General features: G+C 54.8%; 13 protein-coding genes across 13 annotated transcripts; 5 read left to right on the top strand and 8 right to left on the bottom strand.

Moving 5' to 3' along the window:
* Positions 1 to 298: 298 nt before the first annotated feature.
* On the top strand, positions 299 to 1,423 carry ECM31 (cell wall biogenesis and architecture protein; the record flags this gene model as incomplete). The annotated part of the gene is made up of 2 exons (XM_064804963.1): positions 299 to 1,074; positions 1,198 to 1,423. The coding sequence occupies 2 exons, from the start codon at positions 299 to 301 to the stop codon at positions 1,421 to 1,423; spliced, it is 1,002 nt and encodes a 333-aa protein (XP_064656805.1).
* Positions 1,424 to 1,576: 153 nt separating this feature from the next.
* Positions 1,577 to 2,102, bottom strand: atg12 (Ubiquitin-like protein; the record flags this gene model as incomplete). Its single annotated transcript, XM_064804962.1, has 2 exons — positions 1,577 to 1,785; positions 1,916 to 2,102. 2 exons carry the CDS (start codon positions 2,100 to 2,102, stop codon positions 1,577 to 1,579), a joined length of 396 nt encoding a protein of 131 aa, XP_064656804.1.
* A 615-nt stretch (positions 2,103 to 2,717) lies between these two features.
* On the bottom strand, positions 2,718 to 4,793 carry DBF4 (Cdc7p-Dbf4p kinase complex regulatory subunit; the record flags this gene model as incomplete). The annotated part of the gene is made up of 2 exons (XM_064804961.1): positions 2,718 to 2,831; positions 2,886 to 4,793. 2 exons carry the CDS (start codon positions 4,791 to 4,793, stop codon positions 2,718 to 2,720), a joined length of 2,022 nt encoding a protein of 673 aa, XP_064656803.1.
* Positions 4,794 to 5,878: 1,085 nt separating this feature from the next.
* LTR77_007723 (uncharacterized protein) lies at positions 5,879 to 6,293 on the top strand (the record flags this gene model as incomplete). The annotated part of the gene is made up of 2 exons (XM_064804960.1): positions 5,879 to 6,025; positions 6,072 to 6,293. 2 exons carry the CDS (start codon positions 5,879 to 5,881, stop codon positions 6,291 to 6,293), a joined length of 369 nt encoding a protein of 122 aa, XP_064656802.1.
* A 17-nt stretch (positions 6,294 to 6,310) lies between these two features.
* LTR77_007722 (uncharacterized protein) lies at positions 6,311 to 7,415 on the top strand (the record flags this gene model as incomplete). Its single annotated transcript, XM_064804959.1, has 2 exons — positions 6,311 to 6,490; positions 6,546 to 7,415. The coding sequence occupies 2 exons, from the start codon at positions 6,311 to 6,313 to the stop codon at positions 7,413 to 7,415; spliced, it is 1,050 nt and encodes a 349-aa protein (XP_064656801.1).
* Positions 7,416 to 7,485: 70 nt separating this feature from the next.
* Positions 7,486 to 9,115, bottom strand: ICP55 (aminopeptidase; the record flags this gene model as incomplete). The annotated part of the gene is made up of 4 exons (XM_064804958.1): positions 7,486 to 8,585; positions 8,644 to 8,676; positions 8,729 to 8,893; positions 8,944 to 9,115. 4 exons carry the CDS (start codon positions 9,113 to 9,115, stop codon positions 7,486 to 7,488), a joined length of 1,470 nt encoding a protein of 489 aa, XP_064656800.1.
* Positions 9,116 to 9,376: 261 nt separating this feature from the next.
* On the top strand, positions 9,377 to 10,336 carry LTR77_007720 (uncharacterized protein; the record flags this gene model as incomplete). The annotated part of the gene is made up of 2 exons (XM_064804957.1): positions 9,377 to 10,123; positions 10,175 to 10,336. 2 exons carry the CDS (start codon positions 9,377 to 9,379, stop codon positions 10,334 to 10,336), a joined length of 909 nt encoding a protein of 302 aa, XP_064656799.1.
* An 868-nt stretch (positions 10,337 to 11,204) lies between these two features.
* On the bottom strand, positions 11,205 to 11,946 carry LTR77_007719 (uncharacterized protein; the record flags this gene model as incomplete). The annotated part of the gene is made up of 2 exons (XM_064804956.1): positions 11,205 to 11,880; positions 11,933 to 11,946. 2 exons carry the CDS (start codon positions 11,944 to 11,946, stop codon positions 11,205 to 11,207), a joined length of 690 nt encoding a protein of 229 aa, XP_064656798.1.
* A 482-nt stretch (positions 11,947 to 12,428) lies between these two features.
* On the bottom strand, positions 12,429 to 12,929 carry LTR77_007718 (uncharacterized protein; the record flags this gene model as incomplete). The annotated part of the gene is made up of 2 exons (XM_064804955.1): positions 12,429 to 12,533; positions 12,669 to 12,929. 2 exons carry the CDS (start codon positions 12,927 to 12,929, stop codon positions 12,429 to 12,431), a joined length of 366 nt encoding a protein of 121 aa, XP_064656797.1.
* A 180-nt stretch (positions 12,930 to 13,109) lies between these two features.
* On the bottom strand, positions 13,110 to 13,377 carry LTR77_007717 (uncharacterized protein; the record flags this gene model as incomplete). Its single annotated transcript, XM_064804954.1, has 2 exons — positions 13,110 to 13,230; positions 13,289 to 13,377. The coding sequence occupies 2 exons, from the start codon at positions 13,375 to 13,377 to the stop codon at positions 13,110 to 13,112; spliced, it is 210 nt and encodes a 69-aa protein (XP_064656796.1).
* A 1,127-nt stretch (positions 13,378 to 14,504) lies between these two features.
* LTR77_007716 (uncharacterized protein) lies at positions 14,505 to 15,278 on the bottom strand (the record flags this gene model as incomplete). Its single annotated transcript, XM_064804953.1, has 2 exons — positions 14,505 to 15,162; positions 15,223 to 15,278. 2 exons carry the CDS (start codon positions 15,276 to 15,278, stop codon positions 14,505 to 14,507), a joined length of 714 nt encoding a protein of 237 aa, XP_064656795.1.
* An 876-nt stretch (positions 15,279 to 16,154) lies between these two features.
* LTR77_007715 (uncharacterized protein) lies at positions 16,155 to 18,491 on the top strand (the record flags this gene model as incomplete). The annotated part of the gene is made up of 1 exon (XM_064804952.1): positions 16,155 to 18,491. The coding sequence occupies one exon, from the start codon at positions 16,155 to 16,157 to the stop codon at positions 18,489 to 18,491; it is 2,337 nt and encodes a 778-aa protein (XP_064656794.1).
* A 50-nt stretch (positions 18,492 to 18,541) lies between these two features.
* LTR77_007714 (uncharacterized protein) lies at positions 18,542 to 20,895 on the bottom strand (the record flags this gene model as incomplete). The annotated part of the gene is made up of 4 exons (XM_064804951.1): positions 18,542 to 18,741; positions 18,806 to 19,357; positions 19,419 to 20,634; positions 20,842 to 20,895. 4 exons carry the CDS (start codon positions 20,893 to 20,895, stop codon positions 18,542 to 18,544), a joined length of 2,022 nt encoding a protein of 673 aa, XP_064656793.1.
* Positions 20,896 to 21,340: the final 445 nt, after the last annotated feature.

The following is a 21,340-nucleotide window of genomic DNA, read 5'->3' as shown; positions in this document are numbered from 1 at the left end:
CTATCCCCAGCTTCGCAAGAATGGAAGTCCCTCCTCTCAATCAGTTAAGTGGTCTCATTCTCTCCATCTACATCCGATCCACAACAACGCCGCGCGCACCATGTCGTCTCGCACCCTAACGCGCATCCTCCTCCCTAAAACCAGTATACCACGACAACACCACCTCCAACATGCCGTTCCCCCTCTCGTCTCAACCCGACACTCCTCCCACTCCCCCCTCGCCCCCACAACCACTATCCGCAAAAAAATCACCCTCCCAACCCTCCAATCCCTCCACCGCCGCCGCATCCCCATCACCATGCTCACCGCCCACGACTTCCCCTCCGCCCACGTCGCCGACACCTCGGGCATCGACATGATCCTCGTCGGCGACAGCCTCGCCATGGTCGCGCTGGGCATGGACGACACGTCCGAGATACGGCTGGAGGAGATGATCCTGCACTGTCGCAGCGTCGCGCGCGGAGCCAAAGCGAGTTTCTTGGTTGGGGATCTGCCGATGGGGAGTTATGAGGTCTCGCCTGAGCAGGCGCTGGAGAGCGCGATAAAAGTTGTGAAGGAAGGGCGGATGCAGGCGGTGAAATTGGAAGGTGGTGCGGAGATGGCGCCTGCAATCCGGAAGATCACGACGGCGGGGATTTCGGTGCTGGCACACATCGGACTGACGCCGCAGAGACAAAACGCGCTCGGTGGGTTTCGAGTGCAGGGGAAGAACACCACGGGCGCATTGAAGGTGCTGCGAGATGCTGTTGCTGTGCAAGACGCGGGAGCGTTTGGGGTGGTGCTGGAGGCGGTGCCGGCGGAGGTTGCGGCGTTGGTGACGAGGAAGTTGCGGATCCCGACGATTGGGATTGGAGCCGGGAGTGGGTGTTCTGGGCAGGTGTTGGTGCAGATGGATATGAGTGGGAATTTCCCGCCGGGGAGGTTTTTGCCGAAGTTTGTGAAGAAGTTTGGGGATGTGTGGGGAGAGGCGCAGAGGGCCGCCGAGGCGTATAGGGATGAGGTGAAGGCGGGGACGTACCCGGCGGTGGAGCATACTTATCCTATGCCGAAGGAGGAGTACGAGGAGTTTGAGCGGTTGGTTGAGGAGAGCTTGCCGAAAGCTGGCGAGCAGACATAACATTTGATAGATCCTAAAGCAATTGTTAGCGTGTGCAAAGTATTCGCAAAAGGTACATCTACCCTCTTGTTTAACACCAGGCGGGCTGGCCAGATATATCAGTCAGTGCTGCTGTCCTGTCAACAGGCTGCCACCGCTACCCTTGCTGTATACTTCAGCCATGGCCGAGAGAGCACGTCCTGCAGCCCTCCGTACCTCGACGGCGGCTCAACAAGCCCTGAAGTCGCACGAGCAGTGCCATACCGCAAGAAGCCTCAGAACGCACCCGGTGCCATCTGCTCTCTTACTCCATACGTCGACCGCTAGTCCCTCGCCCACCAGACCAACCAACCGTCCCTCGACCGACGCCACCACCTCTCATCCAAAAGCCTGCGTAACGCTATAACTAACCACCAACTCATCGCCCGTCTTGAAACACTAATTCCACGTCAGCACATCCCCTCACAAAAACCGAAGAACTCAACTCGCCCGCCACAAATTCCCAACCCCCTCATCCAACCCAGGAGCAAACACCGAATTCACATAACAGAAAACCCCCTCATGGTCCTTCAGTCCCAGCCGTCGTCGGAGGAATCGCACGATATACTCAAACCGCTGTCCGGTACCGCAGTTGAAGACCGGGGGTTTGAGGGCGCGGGTCGAGGGGAGGGGGGAGAGGCGGACTTTGACTGTTCTCTTCACTTAGCTTGTGTGGACGAAGGAGAGTAAGGACAGAGCTGGTGGAGAAGGGGAAGCGGAGTTGGGCCGGTCGAGCGCTGGTGGCTGAGTTGGGTGTGGTGATGGAATAACGTAGCGTACCTTTCCCCTTCACCTGCCCATCCGCCCCGCGGACCTCACCCGCCGTTTCCAACGCCGCATGTGCGTCCTTAGGTAGATGTTCCAGAATCACCGAGGCGGCCATGGTCATCGGCAAGTCTGCTGTTTCTTCATCGTCGCCTGATGTGCCGGCGTCTGGTGGCGAGGGGTTGGGTGGTGAGGAGGCCATGTTTGGTACTGTTTGTTGAGTCGGGGGAGAGGATTGTGAATGGGGAGTCGGGGACTTGGGCTTTCTCGATAGGTCGAAACGTTTTTGTGGGTGCGTTGTTGGAGTGTAAGGCAAATCGAGGAGTATTGTGTTGGAGTGGAGTTCGAACAAGGCAGCTACATGTACATACGAGGTGAAGTGAATGCAGCTCACAAGCTACATGTATGCACACCCTTCTCATTCAACTCCACCACCATCACTTCGCCGACCATATTGAAGGCAGACACAGCACAGGCACAGTCATCGATTCTCATTTCGCCTTGCTCAAAGTATATACACTTATCAAAAATCCCTGCCTGCGTACAAATGCTCCATCGCTTTCAAAACAACACCAGCCAGCCAACCCAAAACAACAACAAACAAACGCATTAACAGCGCCAACGCTCCCTCCCCTCCCTAAACCTTCATGCCGCTCGTATGATCAATGCCTCTAAAAGCGTGCCAAACCATTTGCCGCCCCAACGAGATGCCGCTTCGCGTGCCGGGAGTATCGTGATGCAGATGAGCGAAAACAAAGCAAAGTGCAAAAGTCCATATCGTATGCTGCGCTAGTCGGTCGTATGATGTGAGGCCAGACTACGCTGACTGCGGCACCTTGTGCGGACGCTTGAGCTGGACGAGCAGGTCGTCGAGTTCTTTCCAGTTGTCCTGGGTCATGGCGAATTTGCGGTGTTTGCGGGAGAGGACGTGCTGTAGTACGATCAGTATAAGGCTTGCCGTCTGAATGTTGATTGCGTAACTTACATCGTCAAAGTCGTCAAACTTGTCACGGCAGTTCTCGCAGTACCCAGGTTTCGCCTCCTTCAGCACAGGCTTGCGCTTCTTTGGCGCCGGTGGCTTGCGGTGGGGTGGGCGAGGGATATCGTAGGTATCCTCTTCATCCTCGTGCAGAACACCAAGAGTCTCTTGGGCCTTGCGCTTGGCTGCGCGTGGTGGCGGATTGTTGTCGTCGTTGATGGCGGCTCGGACGTCGTTCATGTACGAGGATGGCATGCTGTGGTTCGAAGGCACGTTGGTGTTGCGCTCCAGCATCTGACGCCTCAGAGCTGACACTTCCTTGCTGTCTCCGACACGCCTGTGCATGCCTGGCGCAGTCGACGATATGGCGGCAGACGAGATGGCCTGTGACCGGATGGCTGAAGTCACGTTCGACTGCTGCATGCCCGAAGCCATGGGCTCGCCACCGATCATGCGCGGCAGACCACGAAGGCTTTGCTGAGCACTGCCGAACAGCACTGGCATGCCCTCTGCTGAAGACTGGCGCTGTGTAGGCAGTCTCTTAGGGGGCTCCAGCGGCTTGGCCATGTTGCCCACGGGTGGCTGGGCAAGCTTTCGAGGCGAACGTCTGAGGTTGCCCTCACGTTCTGCAAGAGGGCGCGGGGGAGGAGCAAGATGCGATGCACCGCGAGTCCTTCTTTGTGCAGCGAGCTCCTGCTCAGCTTTGGCATTCGCCGCGGCTTCGCGCTCCATCTGCTGCAGCTTCTTTGTATGTGCAGGGTCCTCGATGAACGGGCAGCGACCAGCAGGCGTGAGACGGAATTGCGGCCACTTGCCATCTTCCTTGCTGGTGGGTTTAGGATAGTCCCGAACCATGACCGGCTTCGTCTTCTCGTCCATATCGTGAATGTAGATGTAGCAGCCTTTGAAGGACACCATATCCTGTGCGGCAACAGTCATGTCGCGATCAGCAGGGCCGTTGATCTTCTCGTTACGCAGCAGCTGCTCCAGGTCGACCTCCTTCGAAGGCTTGCTGGCAGTCTTGTGGACGGTAGCATGATTGCGTATGTCTTGGGTGGTGCCATTGTCGACATTGTCGGGCTCCAGAATGGTCTTCATGATGCGTGTAAACTTTTCCACTGCCCATATCTTGATACCAAGCTCGCGCGCACGAGACAGTATGTCAGTACTGGAAGCTTGTGCTCTTCGTGGGTCGACATCATGTGCCCGATGCAAACCCTGACTCTGAGCGCGTCGCTGCAGGTTAGCGTCCAGTAGGTTTGTCGCTCTTCGTTGGTCGTGGCCTGGTACGGGGTGTTGTGCAGGCCTCATCGCGTTGTCCGGGAAGTTTTCTTCTTCATTCGGGCTCGTGCTGGTAAGCTCCGGTGGTATTGGACGCGTCGTGATGACATGTGTGACGGCCCTCGAGAAGAACTTCTCGTCCCGTGCTCCAAGATGCTGAAGAGGGCGTAGAGTCCGTTGTCGAACCTCATCAGAGGGAGTGTCGAAGTAGAAGACGAAGCTGGGAAACTGCTTCTTGTAGTGTCGCTTCCATTGACGGACGGTCTCGACATTCTCCGCACTGGGCCCACGCTGAGGCTCTAGACGCTGCTGAGGAGCAGTCTTCTTCCCGCGTGCGGAGGCGAGCTTCCTCTCAAAGGCTGTAGGCGGTGCATTGGATGTCCGCTTCATGAAAGGCTCTTCCAACTTGTTTTGAGCACCCACAGCCACGAACTGTCGCTTCTTCGGGTCCACATTCTCCACGTCATCGTGTGGAACTTCAATTATCTGCTTCTTGGACGGAGGCTGTCCAGATATCGCATCGCGGTGGTCGCCAGCTTGAGCTCGCGTGCGTTTCCCGCTGGCGGTGATGGTCCGGAAAGGCGAGTTGACCGCGTTGGGCACGTTGGCCAGAGGCTCCCGTCTGCCTGCCATGGCGAGAGAGTCGAGGTGAGGTCGGAGTATGGATGGTGTTGCCATATATCAATACTCGTGAATGGCAGCGAGACAAGCGAATGCCTCGAGGTGAGGTTGGCGGGGCAGGCGCGCGTGCAGCAGAGGTGACGCGCTCAAGACGGACAACGGGGTGCCATTGGGACAGAAGACGACGCAGCAGCAAGATATGGGGGAGTAGCAGCAGCAGTGAGAGGGAGGAGGAGCGGAGTTGTTGTTGTATGGCGGGTGCTGGAGGTGGTGGTTGGAGTCCAAGCGTGTTTGTGTACTGGCTAGTCTGCTTTAGTTCAGTCCCCATGCCACCTGCCTCTTCCCACGACGACCGCCTTCAATTTACCCTCCGACCTCGAAAGAATGGCAGGTCATATCAACGAAATCATCCTACTTCCGGATGGCTGAACAGAAGTCTGAACCATTGTTTCGATCGTTGCGACATTCAAGGTGCATCCAACCTCATGTTAAGACGAGACGATGGCGGTTCGCGAAGTCGCTCCAACCTCTCTTCTTCACCTCTTAACATTTTCATGATCTATACTACCACATACGCTATCGCAAGCTAATGGTCGGAAGAACACCAACCTTTCCTTGGGTGTGTCTACAATGGCGGGCGTTCTATGCCCCTTCACCAAGCCTTCCGTCGTTGCTAGCATTCGACGCGACCGTGAAGACTCGTTCGACAGAGGCTAAGTACATCTCCGTGATCCCGTCTCAGCGCTATGCTCTTCAACCACCGCTCGTGACTCTCTACCACAGATCTATAGCATCGAGTACGCTTTCCATCTTCCTCCTCCACGAAACGCGCTCTGTCACGACAGCACGTGCTGCGGGGTCTTCTTGCTCAGCTCGTCGTTCGATGCAGGTACTGCTCGATTGCCCCACCTTGGGCGGCAAGCAGTAGATCTCGGATGGTCTCGAACGAACCTGGACTGCGGGTTCCTTCATAGCTGGCCAAGCTTCTCTTCTTCGTCCTTTCTTCTACTTCGCATCCATCGAGGGGACCAACTTCATCTCTGTTACCAAAGCTCTCTAATTCACAATGGCTCATAGAGGTGGACGTGGCGGCGGACATGGCGGTGGTGGGGGCGGACATGGCGGTGGTGGGGGTGGACACGGCGGTGGTGGAGGTGGAGGCGGAGGACGTCACGGGGGAGGCGGAGGCGGAGGAGGAGGAGGAGGTGGACACCGAGGTGATGGCCCGGGCAGGCGTAGCCCGAGTGAGTCAGACTGCTGCCATTCACATACTGAAGCTAACTCGTCCAGGCCCGCAACGTCAAAGGAGTAGAGATGGACCGGGAGGCGGTCATCGAGGTGGCGGGGGCGGAGGACGTGGTGGAGGCCATCATGGCGGAGGAGGAGGAGGAGGAGGAGGAGGAGGAAGTGGTTTCGACATGGGAAGCTTGGGCCGCATGGCTCAGTCCGGCATGGGGTCAATGGGGGGCATGGGTGCCATGGCCGGAGGAAGCGGTGTCGCCAGTGCAATGAGTGGCATGGGCGGCATGATGGGCTCCAAAGACGACAATGATCGCGACGTGAGTGGCGCTCGCCGTGCTGTCAAGGGCGATGCTGGACTTGCGAACCCGCCTCCGCCAGTCGGGAAGCAGAAGAAGAAGTCTTTGCTCATCGGCATCAACTACGTCGGCTCTAAGCATGCTCTTGCTGGTTGTCAGCAGGACGTGGAGGTGTGTCTTGTCGAATCTTCCCTTCCTCTAAGAACAGAGCTGACTTCTTCACAAGAACATCCACGAATTCCTCACCTCCCAAGGCTATCCCACCGACCAAAAGAGCCAAGTCATCATGCGCGACGACGAGCACACCGACCGCAACGGCCGCTTCTGGCCCACCGGCGCCAACATTCTCGCCGCCATGCAATGGCTCGTCTCCGAACCCGGCACCTGCAACTTCCTCCACTACTCCGGCCACGGTGGCCAAATCGCCGACACCGACGGCAACCGCGTCAGCGGCTTCGACAGCACTATAGTCCCCTACGACTACGAGAGCAAAGGCCAGATCCCCTCCGGCATCCTGCACAAGACGCTCGTCAGCCATCTTCCCCCGAAGTCCACCCTCTTCATGATCTTCGACTGCTGCCACTCCGGCTCCGCCGCCGAGCTGCCCTACATCTACCGCGCCGACGAAGACGGCAACATCAGCATGATGGACAACCTGAAAGCCGGCATGCGTCTCGTCGGCGCCGCCAACAACCTCATCCAAGGCGGCTTCTCCGCTGCTGCCGTCCCTGAAGCCCGCAACTTGCTCGCCGGCGCGCAGAGTTTCTTCAAGGGGATGTCGCATCAAGGCGGCGAAGACGAGGATGGCCTCGCAGCGCAGGACTTCGCGGAGCAGTATGAGCATGAGAAGAAGAAGAATGTGTGGATGTACAGCGGTTGTGAGGACGACCAGACGAGCGCGGATGCGACGATCAAGGGCAGTCATGTGGGCGCGATGAGCTATGCTTTCTTGGAGACGATGAAGAAGCATGGGCCGAAGCAGAGTTATATTGATGTCTTGGCGAACACGCGGGCGGTGTTGCAGGGCAAGTATACGCAGGTGCCGCAGTTGAGTGTTGGGTATGAGCAGGATTTGAATTATGAGATTCATATATGATGGACGCGGTTGGACGATGGGCTGAAGTGAGAGTGGGTATATAGAAGCGCGGTTATGCTTCATGCTGCATTTACGACCTCATGGCTTCTATCTCATCTACATTCTTAACCGCAGTGCTTGTCAGCACTTCCACCTTCTCCTTTCCTATTCGTACGGAGTCCTCGATCCGTATGCCCAGGCCACGGAAGTGCGCTGGCCACCGCTCGTCGTCTACTGGAACATAGATGCCTGGCTCGATCGTAATGCAGTGGTTCTCCTTCAGCTTGTCTGTCCTTGGGTAGCCGGGAGCATCGTGCACGTCCAATCCAATGTAGTGGCCAACATGATGCGGGAACAGCGTGTCCAGACATCCAGCCTTGGAAGTGTCGAAGCCCAGATCTTTCAATCCGCTTCTCAGCCCGTCCTCAGCGACTTTGTGGAGCCTATCGAGTGTCATGTCTGCATCTTCTCTGCAGAGACTGACACACGACTTCTGCACGGCTAAGATCATGCTGTACATATCCCTCTGTGCGGCCGTAAACTTGCCGTTGACCGGCCAGGTCCTTGTGATGTCGCTGATGTAGTCTCCGTACTCGCCTCCCGCATCCACTAGAACCATGTCGCCGTCTCGCAACTCGGCGTCGTTGCGAACGTAGTGGATGCTCAAGGCGTTCGTTCCTCCTGCAACAACCGGGACGTAGGCTTCGCCGTCCAGTCCCTGCGATTTAAAGCCATATGCAAGATCAGTCCATAGCTGTTTCTCGGTCTTATAGCCCTTCTTCATGGCCTCTGTGAACACAGCTCCAGAGATGCTTCCCGCCCTCCGCATGCAGTCCAACTCCGCCTCCGACTTCGTCACCCGCACCTCGTTCATCAGCGGACGGAGCGATTTGACAGTAGCGTTCTTCAGGAGCTTCGCGAATCCATCGATATTCGTAGATGACCCGGCGAAGAAGCGCGACAAGGCATTCTTCTTGACCAACGAGCCTATGTCGGTGTATACTTCCTTCGCTTCATGTACAATCTTGGGCAGACTCTGACTGATGTTGTTGATATCTCCTGCTTCATCCGCATTGAACACGTCCTCCGCCGCCTGTACTCCTGATCGTGCGCCGTCCCATAGCTCCGCTTGGGCGTCTTTCGGTCGGACGAAGAGGTGGAAGGTGTATTCGACGTCTGTATCACCTTTCTCTATTGCTGTATTAGCTATTGGGACTTCTTCGTGGTGAGGAGTAGGCGACGCACCTACCGATCACTGCTACTGCTTCTGGCTCGTTGAATCCTGGTTGTTGTCAGCTTGTGCCTCATCAACGATAGCGATTGTGCGTGTATACCGGTTAGATAGAAGAAGTTGGGCTCCTGGTGGTACTCGTAGAACACAGGCCCAGATCGATATTTTAACTCGTTGGCGGCCAGTACAGCAATGCTGTTTCGTGAAAGCCTCTGCGCGAGCGCTGCGCGTCGGTGGTGGTATTCGAGGGCGGAGATGCCGGGGGTGACTGTTGGGCATCAGCATTGAGTATTCGTGGATTCTTGTTGTTCAGCTCACGCTCTCCGGGCTTGATGATGTGTGGATGGGTTTCATGCAGCGGCTGTCCGAACTGCAGGTCTGCGGCGGGCACTGAGGCGTACGCGCGCTTAGAAATACGACATGGTCTGCTTCTGAAGGTTGGTATAGGTCGCGACACTGCCCGTAATGGCAGCAATGCGCTTCGTCTCATTCTTACTGTATGCTGAAAGTCGAGTAGAGTTCGTCTTTCACATGCATCTCATTCACCGCGCTAGTCGAGCCGGAGCTCGGCCCGCTACCGCAGCTCTAGCGGCCTTCCATGTTGCACAAGAGAACGCAACGAGAGTCTGCCTGCTGTGTGACTCCTTGACCACCACTGATGAAGTGCTGCCCGCCTCTGAAGGGTTCCTGCTCCCTCTTCGCCTACCCTTCGCAGCTGTCACGAGCTACAAAGCTTTCAAAGACAACCAAGATGGCCGCCTCAACATCCACGGCCAACCAGAACGACTTCGAGTCCTTCCACGCTCACCTCAAAGGATCAAAGAGAGTAGTCGCACTTCTAGGAGCCGGTCTATCTGCCTCGTCAGGTCTACCCACCTTCCGCGGCGCAGGTGGACTATGGCGAACCCACGTCTCGACCGACCTCGCCACACCCGAAGCATTCGCAGAGCACCCAGGCCTGGTGTGGCAGTTCTACAACTACCGCCGACACATGTCTCTCTCGGTTGAGCCCAATCCAGCTCATCACGCTCTGGCCAGGCTGTCGAAAAAGATGCCAGACTTCATCACGCTGTCCCAGAACGTGGACGGCCTAAGTCAACGCGCCAATCACCCTCCGGAACAGCTTCAACTCCTCCACGGCACTCTGTTCGAATTGAAGTGCGCCAGCAGGTCCTGCGAATACCGCGAGACCAACTTCACGGACCCTGTGGTCCCAGCTCTAGCCATCCCGACCGACGGGGTCGACCCAACATCGACCGAAGCTCGCAAGTCAGCCAACAGCCAACTCGAAGCACAAGCACAAGGCAAAGACCTCGACATCTCCGACGAGAAAGTCCCGCTTCCATTTCTCACAACCTACGACCTCCCACACTGCCCGAAGTGCAAGAAGAACCTCCTGCGGCCCGGGGTGGTCTGGTTCGGTGAATCGCTTCCGGGAGACGTTCTTGGAAAAGTGCACGACTACCTGAACCAGCCGGAGAAGATCGATCTGATCATGGTGATTGGTACAAGTGCGAAGGTGTATCCGGCTGCTGGCTACATCCCTCAGGCTAGAGCTAAGGGTGCTAGAGTCTGCGTCGTGAACATGGATGCGAACGATGCTCCGCCGGGTGGATGGAAAGAGGGCGACTGGTTGTTTGCTGGAGATGCGGCGGTACTGGTGCCGGAGTTGTTGAAGCCGATTATTGGGGACGTCAGGGCGAAGGCTTGAGGCTCCGTTCACGACCCAGCACAACTTTAGAGAGCGGCCCGTTGGCGCACGACTGCGTTCACGACGCCGACGACCAAATCAGCACTCCAGATCCCGACGGCACAGTTTAACGAATGCGACGACGTATGATCGATGGACCCAGCACTCTCCTTTTGGCAGGCACCGAACACTTCAGCAAAGGACGATTTATCCAGCGATGTTTGGTCAATGTCATTCATTCGAGATACTTCTAATCATACATCTGCTGGCAGAAACATTGGTGCGGGACGTACTCTTAAGGCCATGGCGGCACGAGGGTATCAGTACAGCTTCACCATGCCACCAATGCTTCGACCTTCGGAGATGAGCGCTATGGTTGATGGGGCACAGGTTGGTAGCACCTGTAACCTCCCATCAAATGAGGCTAGTGAGAGGGCATTACTGGTCAGCATCTGAGGAAGGACAGTACCAGTACGTAGAAATCTTTCTAAACCAACTTCGTCTCTTCCGGCATACGGCGCTGTGAGCAGAATAGGATAAGGCTTGTGATAGTCTCCCGAGCATTGATGTTACTGTAACTCTGATCACCGCTCCGCATGCTTTAGAATTGGCAGAGGAGTGATGGGTCGTAGTGAGTGATATGATTACAGTAGGCCATCACTTCTAGTGTTGTGCTCCAGTCTCGCGCCCTCCTGTCGTGAACTCAATGTCTTGCCGGTCTTGTCCTGCATGAGTTCGCTTCCTCACCCCCTTTCCCCCCAACGACAAGTTCCTCGGCCATAGACCACTTACTTCCCTTGCCCTGCTTTGACGGTAAGCACACATGCCGAGATTTCTTCGATGGCCGCTAACCATGGTTGATGCTCTCCCTTAGTTTATCCTTCCAGCTCTACCCGTCCTCCTTTGGTGGTTTGCAGCCCACGCAGTCGTCTTTTGGACCACTTTCGTTGTGTTCGTGGTAGCGAACTCGATCGAGATGACGGATGTCACGAGTGAAGGCGTGTTTGATGGTGTCGTCGTTACTCACTTCAGCCTCCCTGGTCCGGTAGACCTGGGCTACGGCGACCAAGAACTTGCTTGCTGTTTCGTCTTGGGCGTCGTCCCGGACCTCTTGACAGGTGGAAGTGGTAGCACAGTAGGCGTCAACCATGAGTCGATGCATGCAGGAGTCTGTTGGTAAATCGGTAAGGATGGACTTGGTCGTTGACCAATCTGGAACATCGTGTGCAGGCGACTGGACATGTTCAATGATCGCATCCATGACCAGATTCGCACATGTGCATTCTCCAAGTCGGTCGGCCAGTATGTAGATGTCAGATAGTTCAAGGAAACGTTGGTCCTCCTCAAAGTTTGGGTTGGGTGTACCCCCATACGCCACGGTCAGGTATTTGCTGAAATGTCCGGGATCAACGTCCACGAACTCCACCGGGTTCTGATCCAGGTTCCATGATGTTGAAAGCGCAGACTTGAAGAACGTCGAACGTGCTCGGAAGACTTTGGTGTGGATGATAAATTTGGTACGCTCCTTCCCAACGACGACCTCACTCACTTGCTGATATTCAGTCCTACAGCATATCAAGTCAGCCAATGCATAACACATCATTGCAGTCGACTCACCCATCCTCTTCCATATTTGCTAGTGTTGCTTAGCCAGGATACTTCCTCCAACGGTTCCACGCCCGGTTGTCTCTGTATCGACGGTCAGATGTTCGGATGGCATGATGATAAGGTAGTGTTTCTAGGTGTTGTTAAGCCTCTTGTGTCTGAGGGGAGGAGCAGCGAGGTGACACGGAAGTTGTGATCCTTCAGCTGAGATGTCGAGACTCAGATCACAAACCTCATCAAGTGAAGTAAAATCAATTTCACACGGGATTCACTTGGAAGCAACTCCCCGTTGTGTGAAGCTGAAATATGGCAGACTCTAGTAGTAACTTCACTTGAGTTGATCGAAAGACTCTGACTCACAATGCTACGTACCGGAAGTGCGCCTCCTCAGACGCAGTACTTCTTGAGCACTTCTTGAGCATGCGGATCTCCCTCGTGGTTCTGTACTGCGCTGTCTCTGTCGGGTATCATCTCATCTACCTCGTTCCTAAATGAGGATGCTGTTGTCTCAAGTATGCGAAACCCCGCCCATGTCATTCCTCTCGATGGTAGTCAACGCATGTTTGCCTTTCCTGGTCTGTCTCGTGTGCGTGGGCAAGTCGTTGGCGAACGCCTGTATGAGCGAGAGGATGGCTCACGCACGAGATTTCTTGTCCTTCGCACATATTCCGCACTCACCCGCCAGGCAGAGGTCGTCATGCTGATGGTATCGTGCTTTTGACAAGCGGTGGTGGAATGTCTGGCTCACACTAGCTTTTGGCTCTGCGTTGTCCACCCTCTGCTCGTAGGCTCTGGCAAGGGCTTGAACAAACCTCGTGGTCACTTCGGTTTTGTTCTCTTCCTCCCATATCTCTCCGCACACATCGGTCGCTGAATCATGCACGTATACGTCCATGATGAGACGAAAAAGTGGCGATACCTCGGACAATCCTTCCATCATGGGTTTGACACACTCCCACCCCCGGAAGCTATGTTTTGCTTCCACCTCATCAATGATCTCGTCCATCATTTTGTTGGCAAGCTGACAGTCCCCTAGTCTATCTGCGAGCACCCAGGTACGACCACAGAGCTTGTGGAAGTTGTCATCATAGATCTTCGTGAGGTCAATGCGTTGGTATAAGAAGGCCAGGTAGTTGTCGAAGTGTTTTGGTTCGACATCGATGAGGTCGATCGACTTCTTGTCTCCATTTCAAGCCTTTGATAGTGCGGCTTTGAAGAAGGACGAGCGTCCGCGTACCACGGCTGCGTGAACGTAGAACTTCTCTGCATGTAGTCCGACCAGAACTTCGGCGAACTCCTGGAAGTTGTAGCTGTGCCGATGTTGTCAGCATAAGTATAGGGACCATTCGTGTGCTTGTGCAAACTTACTTCAAACTGCTCTTTTCAATCGGCTTGGGTTCGAGCGGAGGCTCACCAGTGCCAACGGCTTTGACGGTGGGATCCTGGCGGTGCTCCATGTTGCCCTGGCTTGCTGCAGGACGTGAGAAGGACAGCAAGAGAAGGCTTGTGAACGGGAGAAATGGATCAGTGGAGTTTGTAATGGATAAGAAGTATTCGGTAGGGAATTTCGATCACATGGGCTGATGACGCAAGCATGTCAAGTGAAAATCCGTTCAATTGAAAGTGAGCTTACGACTCGAATCGATCCCGGTGTGGAAGCTGATGTGAAGATAGAACAGGTGACGAAGGGTGTGATGTGAGCTACGAAGTTCTTGGTATTGGTGCACGAGAGTGACGAGACTGGAGACATCCATGTGAAAGCAAGTACTTCACCACTTTGCCTGTAAAGAGCAAGCATGGGTGTGTTTTCACTTGACGAAAGACGAAGATACGATGATTCAGTGTTTGTGGGAGAATGAGGGTTTCGGTTGAAAAACTTCACTTACGCTTGCGCTTTTTACCGGCAGCCGCCGCGGGTTGTGGTCGAGGCTGCATCTTGGGCGTGGTTGTGGAGTGGTGAGTTTCTTGGTGATCTGCGCTTGGAGAGGTTGTTGAGCTGGGTGAGAAGATCCGAGTGAGGTGCTCTGATAAGCTGTTGATGTTTTCAAGTTTCTGATCGGGAGAAGGGCCAGAAGGTGTGAGCAGAGATATAAACGTTGAGGTCCGGCGTATTGAGCAAGGCAGCAACAAAACAGTGACCTTTCTTGCCGACGTCGACAATGGCATTGATCTCCCGACTCCCTTTATAAGGTTGTCCTTTATCCGCATGGACAAAGTATTGTTCTTGTCGAGGAGATCTAGGGAGACACACTGATCAGCAATGGTGACAACAATGCGCGTTTGTGGTAGGGCAGCAGAACATGCTCGCATCAGCTAAGCCTCCAGCTGGCATCTGGTCCAAGCGTGAGGCATTTCAGAAGCATGTTACTTAATTAGGCTCGCGAACAAGAGAGGGTAACACTCAGGCATTGTCTTGCCCCTCAAGGGTGCAATCTCTTTGTCGTATTTTTTTTGGTGCTACGTAGCCGCTCGACAGCATCAAGACCGCCTTCACACCTCCCAAACTTAGGTCAAGCTGTCAGCGCGAGCGGGTAGCTTGGCGTGTAGCTTCTCTTGACAGACCTGCGTGCGCAAGCGGAATGCTTCACTTCGGTCGAGTAGCGTCTTCGCAAGCAGGAAACCTGTCATTGTGCTGGTGGTAGTAGCACTTAGGTTTCTCGCTGGCGCAGGTTGAGAGCTCTTTCCACAGTCCGTTCGCAACATTGCCCGCGCGGGCAATTCTTACAAACTCCTTCACAACCGCGGCCAAGAACTCCTTGGGAAGCACATTGTCTTCCTCGAGGTTGTCGATTGAGACCTCAGAAATTTCCCGCACGTAGAAATCAATCATAAGCCGCTGTAGAGGCGAGTGGGCTGAACTAGAGAGCATCGCCAGTCTCACAAGCCCTCTATTGGGTACCTGATGCTCCTGATCGCTGAACTGTATGATTCCGTCGATGGCCGCGTTCGCTGCATCTAGGTCACCGAATCGGTCCGCCATTGAGTAGAGACGGATGTACTCTAGAAAGGGTTTTTGAGGATCGATCGCTCTCAGACCACCTCCATACACTAGCTTCAAGTAGGTGTTGAAGGTATTCGGATCGTCATCCACGAGCTCGATGGCCCTCTTCTCTTCCATCCAGCGTTGCGAGCAAGCCGAGTGGAAGAAAGTCGAGCGTTCGCATATGATGTGCTTGTGGACGACAAATCTTGCTTGCTCAGTGCCGACCAGCACTTCGATGTCGTCGTCCTCGAACTCGGCCCTATCGTTAGGAAGTGTTGGTGTCAGTACAAAGGATTAAGCCAGACAGCAAGGCTTTTACCTTTTGCGCTTCGCAGGACTGCTTGCGGCGTCCGGTTGCTTTGATTCAGGCTCCATGACCTTCCTGCCAGACTGGGTGAGGTTCTGGTTAGGTGTGGCTGTGGTAAGGTGAAGAAACAACACCTGAAGTTTGAGCTGAAGTGGTGTGGTCAAAAGTCTTCGCTTGGCAGCGGAACTTATGAAGACAGGACGTGTGATTTTGAGGCTTGTAATGTCAGAGTTGTGATGTTCATGTCTTCTCCGAACCTCATTCTTCTTCAATCGGTGTCAGCCGTCGCCTCGTCTTCTCCCACAGAGACTTAGGCCGAGCGAGATCATGGCCATCGATCTCAGGCTTTTGTGACAACGTTGCCCAATAGCGGCAATCCATCGCGCAGTAGACTCATCGCTAGGAAGTATAGCAATCATTCTCACAGGAAGACGTTGCTGCTGTGCAAGCCAGTCACGAGAAGAGGTGAAGTCCTCCGCCAAGCGACCACGTGATCGCGCGATTGGGCCTTTCTGTCGGTGTTCGCACCAGAACCCATCACTTCCCTTCCCATCGCACTTCGCAATATGGGACAACTTCGTATACAATTCTCTGGTAACCATCCATATTTTGCCATACGGACGACAACACTGATCTACCCACCGACCATCGACCGGCGTTCTCGCCATCCCATCCCTGAGCCATGCGCGTTTCATCTCACGGGTGGCTTGTCCAGGCACGCGCCTGAGTCTCACCATCTCACCCAAACCAATGGCTCGCCTGCGTTGCTCTTTTTCTAGACCTCTGAGTGTCCGAGCGTCGACTGGCGATCCCTCATGTTGTCCATCTCACCTCCTCCGTGAGTGTCTCTTTCTCTTCCATCTGTCTTGCCTCTCGTTACGTGTGCTGGTCGCACTTCAGCGTCGTTCGTTGCCTACTGTCATTTTCGTATCCCATTCAGCAGCATGTCCATCCCACAAACAGCCTCCAGCGATAGGACTGCCATCGCCATGTCGGACCTGGAGAGTGGCCGCAAAGGTCCCAGCCTGACCGTGGAGTCCGTCGATTCGAGACCCATCCTCGGGAGGCGGAAGACCACGAGTGAGAAAGTGCAGGAAGGTCTGGAGACACCTGAGCCCGGCTACAAAGGACAAGAAGACGGGCTCACAAAGCTGGGCAACTTCTTCTGGCGTATACACAAAGCCTCCATCATCACACGATATGCGCTCTACGTGCTGCCAGTAGCCGCCTTGCTGTCCATACCACTCATTCTCAGCGCCACAGTCTACCACAATGCAAAAGCGGACGGCATTCGACTTCTCGGGCTCTTCATCTGGATCGAGATGATCTGGGTTCTGCTCTGGGTCTGCAAGCTGGTCTCGCAGGTAGCGCCCGTTGTCTTCCAGGCCATCTCCGGAGCCATCAGCACAGGTATCAGGAAGTACACTACTGTGCTAATCGCCCTTGAGATCCCGCTGTCTCTGTTTCTATGGTCCATCTCAGCCTTCGGCAGCTCGACCGTCATCTGCACATTCAACACCCATCCTGGCAACCCGACGAACCACACGTACATCCAAAACCATCCTAGCTGGGAGGACAACTACTACGCTCATTACTGCAGGGAACAAGATGGTGTCCGGCCTTGGCCGTTGATCTTGCGCAGAGTCTTTCTGGCCGGGATCGTGGTGAGCGCGATCTTCCTGGCGGAAAAGACGATTGTACAGTTGATCTCCATCGACTATCACCGCAAGCAATACGATGCGAAGATCAAAGAAAGCAAGAAGGTCATTTGGCTGCTGGATCTGCTCTACGATGCCTCTCGTACCTTGTTTCCGGAGTACTGCAGGGAATTCGAGGAGGAAGACGAGGCGATACAGAGCAACAACCTTGCCGAAGTGCGAAGTCGATTCAACAAGACAGGCATGGGCACGAAAGTCCTCAACAATATGGGTCGCGCTCGAGACAAGGCCACAGCGGCTTTCGGCGCCATGGTCACAGACATCTCCGGCAAGCAAGTATTCAACACAACGTCCGCCCACTCCGTCGTCATCGAAGCGCTCGAGACGGAACGGGCATCCAAGGCTCTGGCTCGACGTCTGTGGCTCTCGTTTGTGGGAGAAGGCCGCGAGCAGCTGTACAAGCACGACCTTGTGGAGGTGCTAGGCGAGCATCGCACCGACGAGGTTGACGAGATCTTCTCCGCTCTGGACCGCGACGGTAATGGTGATGTCTCTCTCGACGAGATGACCATGCTCGTTGTCAGCGTGGGCAAAGACCGCAAGAACCGCGCCACGAGCATGCATGAGATCGGCCAGGCCATTGCTGTGCTCGACCGCCTGCTCTCGGTGGTCGTCCTCGTCGCCATTGCATTTATCTTCGCCGCGTTCTTCAGCCCCGACTTCTCCTCGAAGATCACTTCACTCTGGACTACCTTCACGGGCTTGGCATTCGCCATTGGGGGCACTGTCACTGAGTTTCTTTCATGTTGCATATTCTTGTTCATTAAGCATCCCTACGACGTTGGCGACCGTGTGGACATCAACAACGTCGAGCTGATCGTTGAGCACATCTCTCTGATGTACTCGGTATTCCGACGCGTGGACTCAGACAAGACCGTTCAGATCCCGCATAACATTGCGAACACGCTCTGGGTGGAGAACATCAGCCGCAGCCGATCGATGAAGGAGCGTCTCGTCCTCTCTGTCGCTGCGACCACGAGCAACGAAGATATTCTAGCCCTACGGTCCGAACTGCAGAAGTTCGTCAAATTGGATGAGAATCGACGTGACTTTAGAGAGGAGCTTGATATCGAGCTCATCAGCGTCGGCAACATGCAGAAACTGGACCTTCAGGTGGAGATCAGGCACAAGTCCAACTTCTCCGACGAGCTGTTGCGAAGCACCAGAAGAAACAAATTCATGTGCAAACTCCTGGCAACCATGCGCGAGATCCCCATTGAACCACCAGGCGGCAGCGCTCCGGCTCTCGGCGATCCTTCCAATCCGGCCTACAGCGTCGCCATCTCTGATCAAGAAGCCAGCAGTGCGCGAGCACAGCATGCGGTCGAGGTTGAGGAAAGCCGTCTCTTCCCTAAGGGGGCTGGAGCGGCTTTCTTCGGCGAATCTGTCACGACTGCGTTTGAGAACCCGGCCTCGACTATGATTGCTACCATCACAGGGAGAAGGAATGGTAGCATCAAGGAAGAGGGTGTCAGGCACAGCTCGGAGACGTATAGGAGGTCACAGGATTCAAGGCGGTCTGCTCAGCAGGGTTACGAAGTGTACCAAGTGCGGTCTAGATAGATGATATATATGGGATGAGCTACGCTCTGTACGTTCATGGTTGAAGACGCTTATACGTTGATCCACCTTGCCATCCAAAACTCTGTAATCTGCTTCGCCTCATCCACCAGACCCATGTCCAGCAGTAACTGCGTCGTGCCTCTGACAGCGCTTTCTAGGGCACTCCAGATCCAAGCGTGTGTGTAGCTCGTATGCTCGCCGACAAAGACGGTGTGCTTCTCGGTATGGAAGTAGCTGGGCAAATACAGATCTGTGGATGTCATTAGCACCTCCATTCTCTTCATCTGCGAGAAGGCTGCGAGAAGCTAGCTCACCCTGCTGCCCAACCACAGGCGCACACCACGCCCCAGCCTGATACTCATTGAACTCCCAACAGATACGATCATACTGCCCTGTAAACTCATCTTGCGCTATATCGCCATGCACCTCCACCATCGCCCTCTGCACCATCGCTACATGCTGCTCCTCCGTCAATGCACCCACAGACCTTGCTGGCGTTGTAGACACGTATGAAGCCAACAGTACCCCTGGCCCTGTCGAGTTGATCTCGTACGAAGGGTAGCAAATACTCCCGATCCCAGGGATATCAGTCGATCCGCAGCCGCCGTAAATGGGGTGCTCGAGATGCTCCCAGAAGCGGGATTTGTACATGAGCGCTACTTTGCAGGATTGGTCGTAGTTGAGGTTCGTGATGGCGCGGGTGAGGAGGGAGCTGTAGTCGGGCAGACGCCAGAGGCGGACGCGGCTGAAGGGGGCGGCTACGACGGTGTAGTCGAAGTCCATGGTTTGAGGAGAGGTGGCGAAGAGGTCGTCTTGATTACGGTATTCGATTGTCATTTTCTCGGTGTTCTCGTTCCAGCTCATACCTGTGCGGGTGGGTCAGCCGTCAGCAAACGCTTTCACACACAGACCTTGCCTTCGGCTTACCTTGTACAGTCGTGTCAAAGATGGTACGATTGATCACCTGCGGACCGAACGCAGCAGGTAGCCGTGTAAGACCCATGTCGATCGTCTTCCATTCAGTTGCAGAGAAGTAAGTATTCTCATATCCCCATGACGGCGAGTTGTCCAGGAAGGAGTCCACTTGATCGGTGATGTTCTTGTTCAGCTTCAAGACATAGTTGAGATATCCTGCTTCGGAGAAGTCGAACAATCCTTCATCCACGGCTTTCTTATGAGCACGGTAGATGTTGTGTGCCATCTCGGCGGTGGAGACTTTGCTGCTCCATTCGCTGTAAGCGTCCTCTGCCTCGTATACGGCAGTGGCATTGGAGTAGGTGAGGTTGGCGTTGTCCTGATAGCGAGGTTTTTCGGCATACTCTGTCACTCCTGGGACGGTCCCATCCGGTCGCCTCTTGGACGTGGATGCAGGTGCATTTGCGGAGCTCTGGATCCATTTGATGAAGTTGACGGCATAATCAGGATCGTGCTTGTTCTGCTCGTTCAACACTTCGGCAAGCTGGAAGACCATCCTGTGGTCTTTAATCTCCAGTGCCTCGTTAGTCTCTGGGTAGGTGATGCTGACAGGAAAGCGCATCGGTCCCATCTCCTGATACTGGTACTGGTCAGGTCGGGTCCCGTTGAGATAAGCGGTATGCACACGCCCTCCAATGCGGCCGGAAGCCTCAACGATTTTCCAATCATGGAAGCCAACTGAGTCCAGCAGATGCGAAGTCATCAATCCAGACATACCACCACCAATGATGCCGATGGTTTGAGCCTTGGTCTGTGCGACGAAGACATCGCTGGGCTCCTTTTCCTTTAAATACTCAACGCCGTCGAACCAGGGCCCTTCAGCTTCCATGATATCTGCCGCAGCTGTCCATCTCCGTTGCTTGCGAGATTTGACGGTCACTGGAGCAGAGCGCCCAACCAGAGTTTCTCCAGAAAAGGCATGCAGACATCCTCCCGTGGTAATGTCACTTGGAGGCAACCAGACGAATCTTCTCGGTCGAGATTCTGCGTGCGCAGCGCGGCGCTTGGCCAGTGGATGGTTTCCAACGTGAGTCCTGCCTAGCTCATGATGGCAATCCGCGCTACTAACGACATCGCAGGAGCCATAGTGTATGGACAGCTCGCCGTTCAAGGGGGCGTTGTACGATACTTGGATATTGTGCAAGCCTCCCGCCTCGGCGGTAATATCCTGCTGGAAGCTTACAGTAGTAGCTTGACGAAGAGGATCGCCATGTATGCGGCCAAAAGAAAGCACAGCAAGCAAGAAATGAGAGAGAGGAATGATTGATCGCATCATTGATGTCTTCACTGAGAGATGGGAGAGCTAGGAGAGCACCCTTCGACACAGGCAAGCCTACATAGTACTATACTCACCGTCTGCCTAGTCCGCACCTACGTTTGAATGTAACCGCTGCTGGCGTATGGAGTGAGGTTGCTTTCTGCCATCCATAATAGGCAGTTCGTATGCAGACAGGCGGGCCAAGGCCATGATAATGCGCGGTTATCTTTCGAGGACTGATAGCTCCACCTATCGATGGATGATGGGGCAAGGCCAGCTAGAGCGCTTCTCCGCCTGCGTTTCTCTCCGACTGAACTTCGACGCCGCGGTAGGCATAACGGATCCGTATCGCCGCTGTTGGAGAGGCCCGGCGAGCACCGCTGGACCGAAACTTGTACAAGAGGTGAAGTGTCTCCAGCGGCAGATTCCATGGACTGTTGCTATCGTTGTGCTCGATGAAAAACTTCATCAAGGAGAAAGCGAACGTAAGCACGAGTCTTGATACGTATGTTGGATTGATAAAGTAAGGAGGGTTGAAGTTCAGGTCGTCAGCGAGCATGGACGAGTTGGAGCGGCCCCAGACGATTTTACATACCGTGCACGTGCTAGACTTTTA

The sequence above is a fragment of the Saxophila tyrrhenica genome (genome assembly GCF_035928015.1).
Source record: "Saxophila tyrrhenica strain CCFEE 5935 chromosome Unknown scaffold_12, whole genome shotgun sequence".
Classification (NCBI taxonomy): domain Eukaryota; kingdom Fungi; phylum Ascomycota; class Dothideomycetes; order Mycosphaerellales; family Extremaceae; genus Saxophila; species Saxophila tyrrhenica.
Note: the sequence above shows the minus strand (reverse complement) of the source record. Positions and strands in the feature narration are given on the sequence as shown.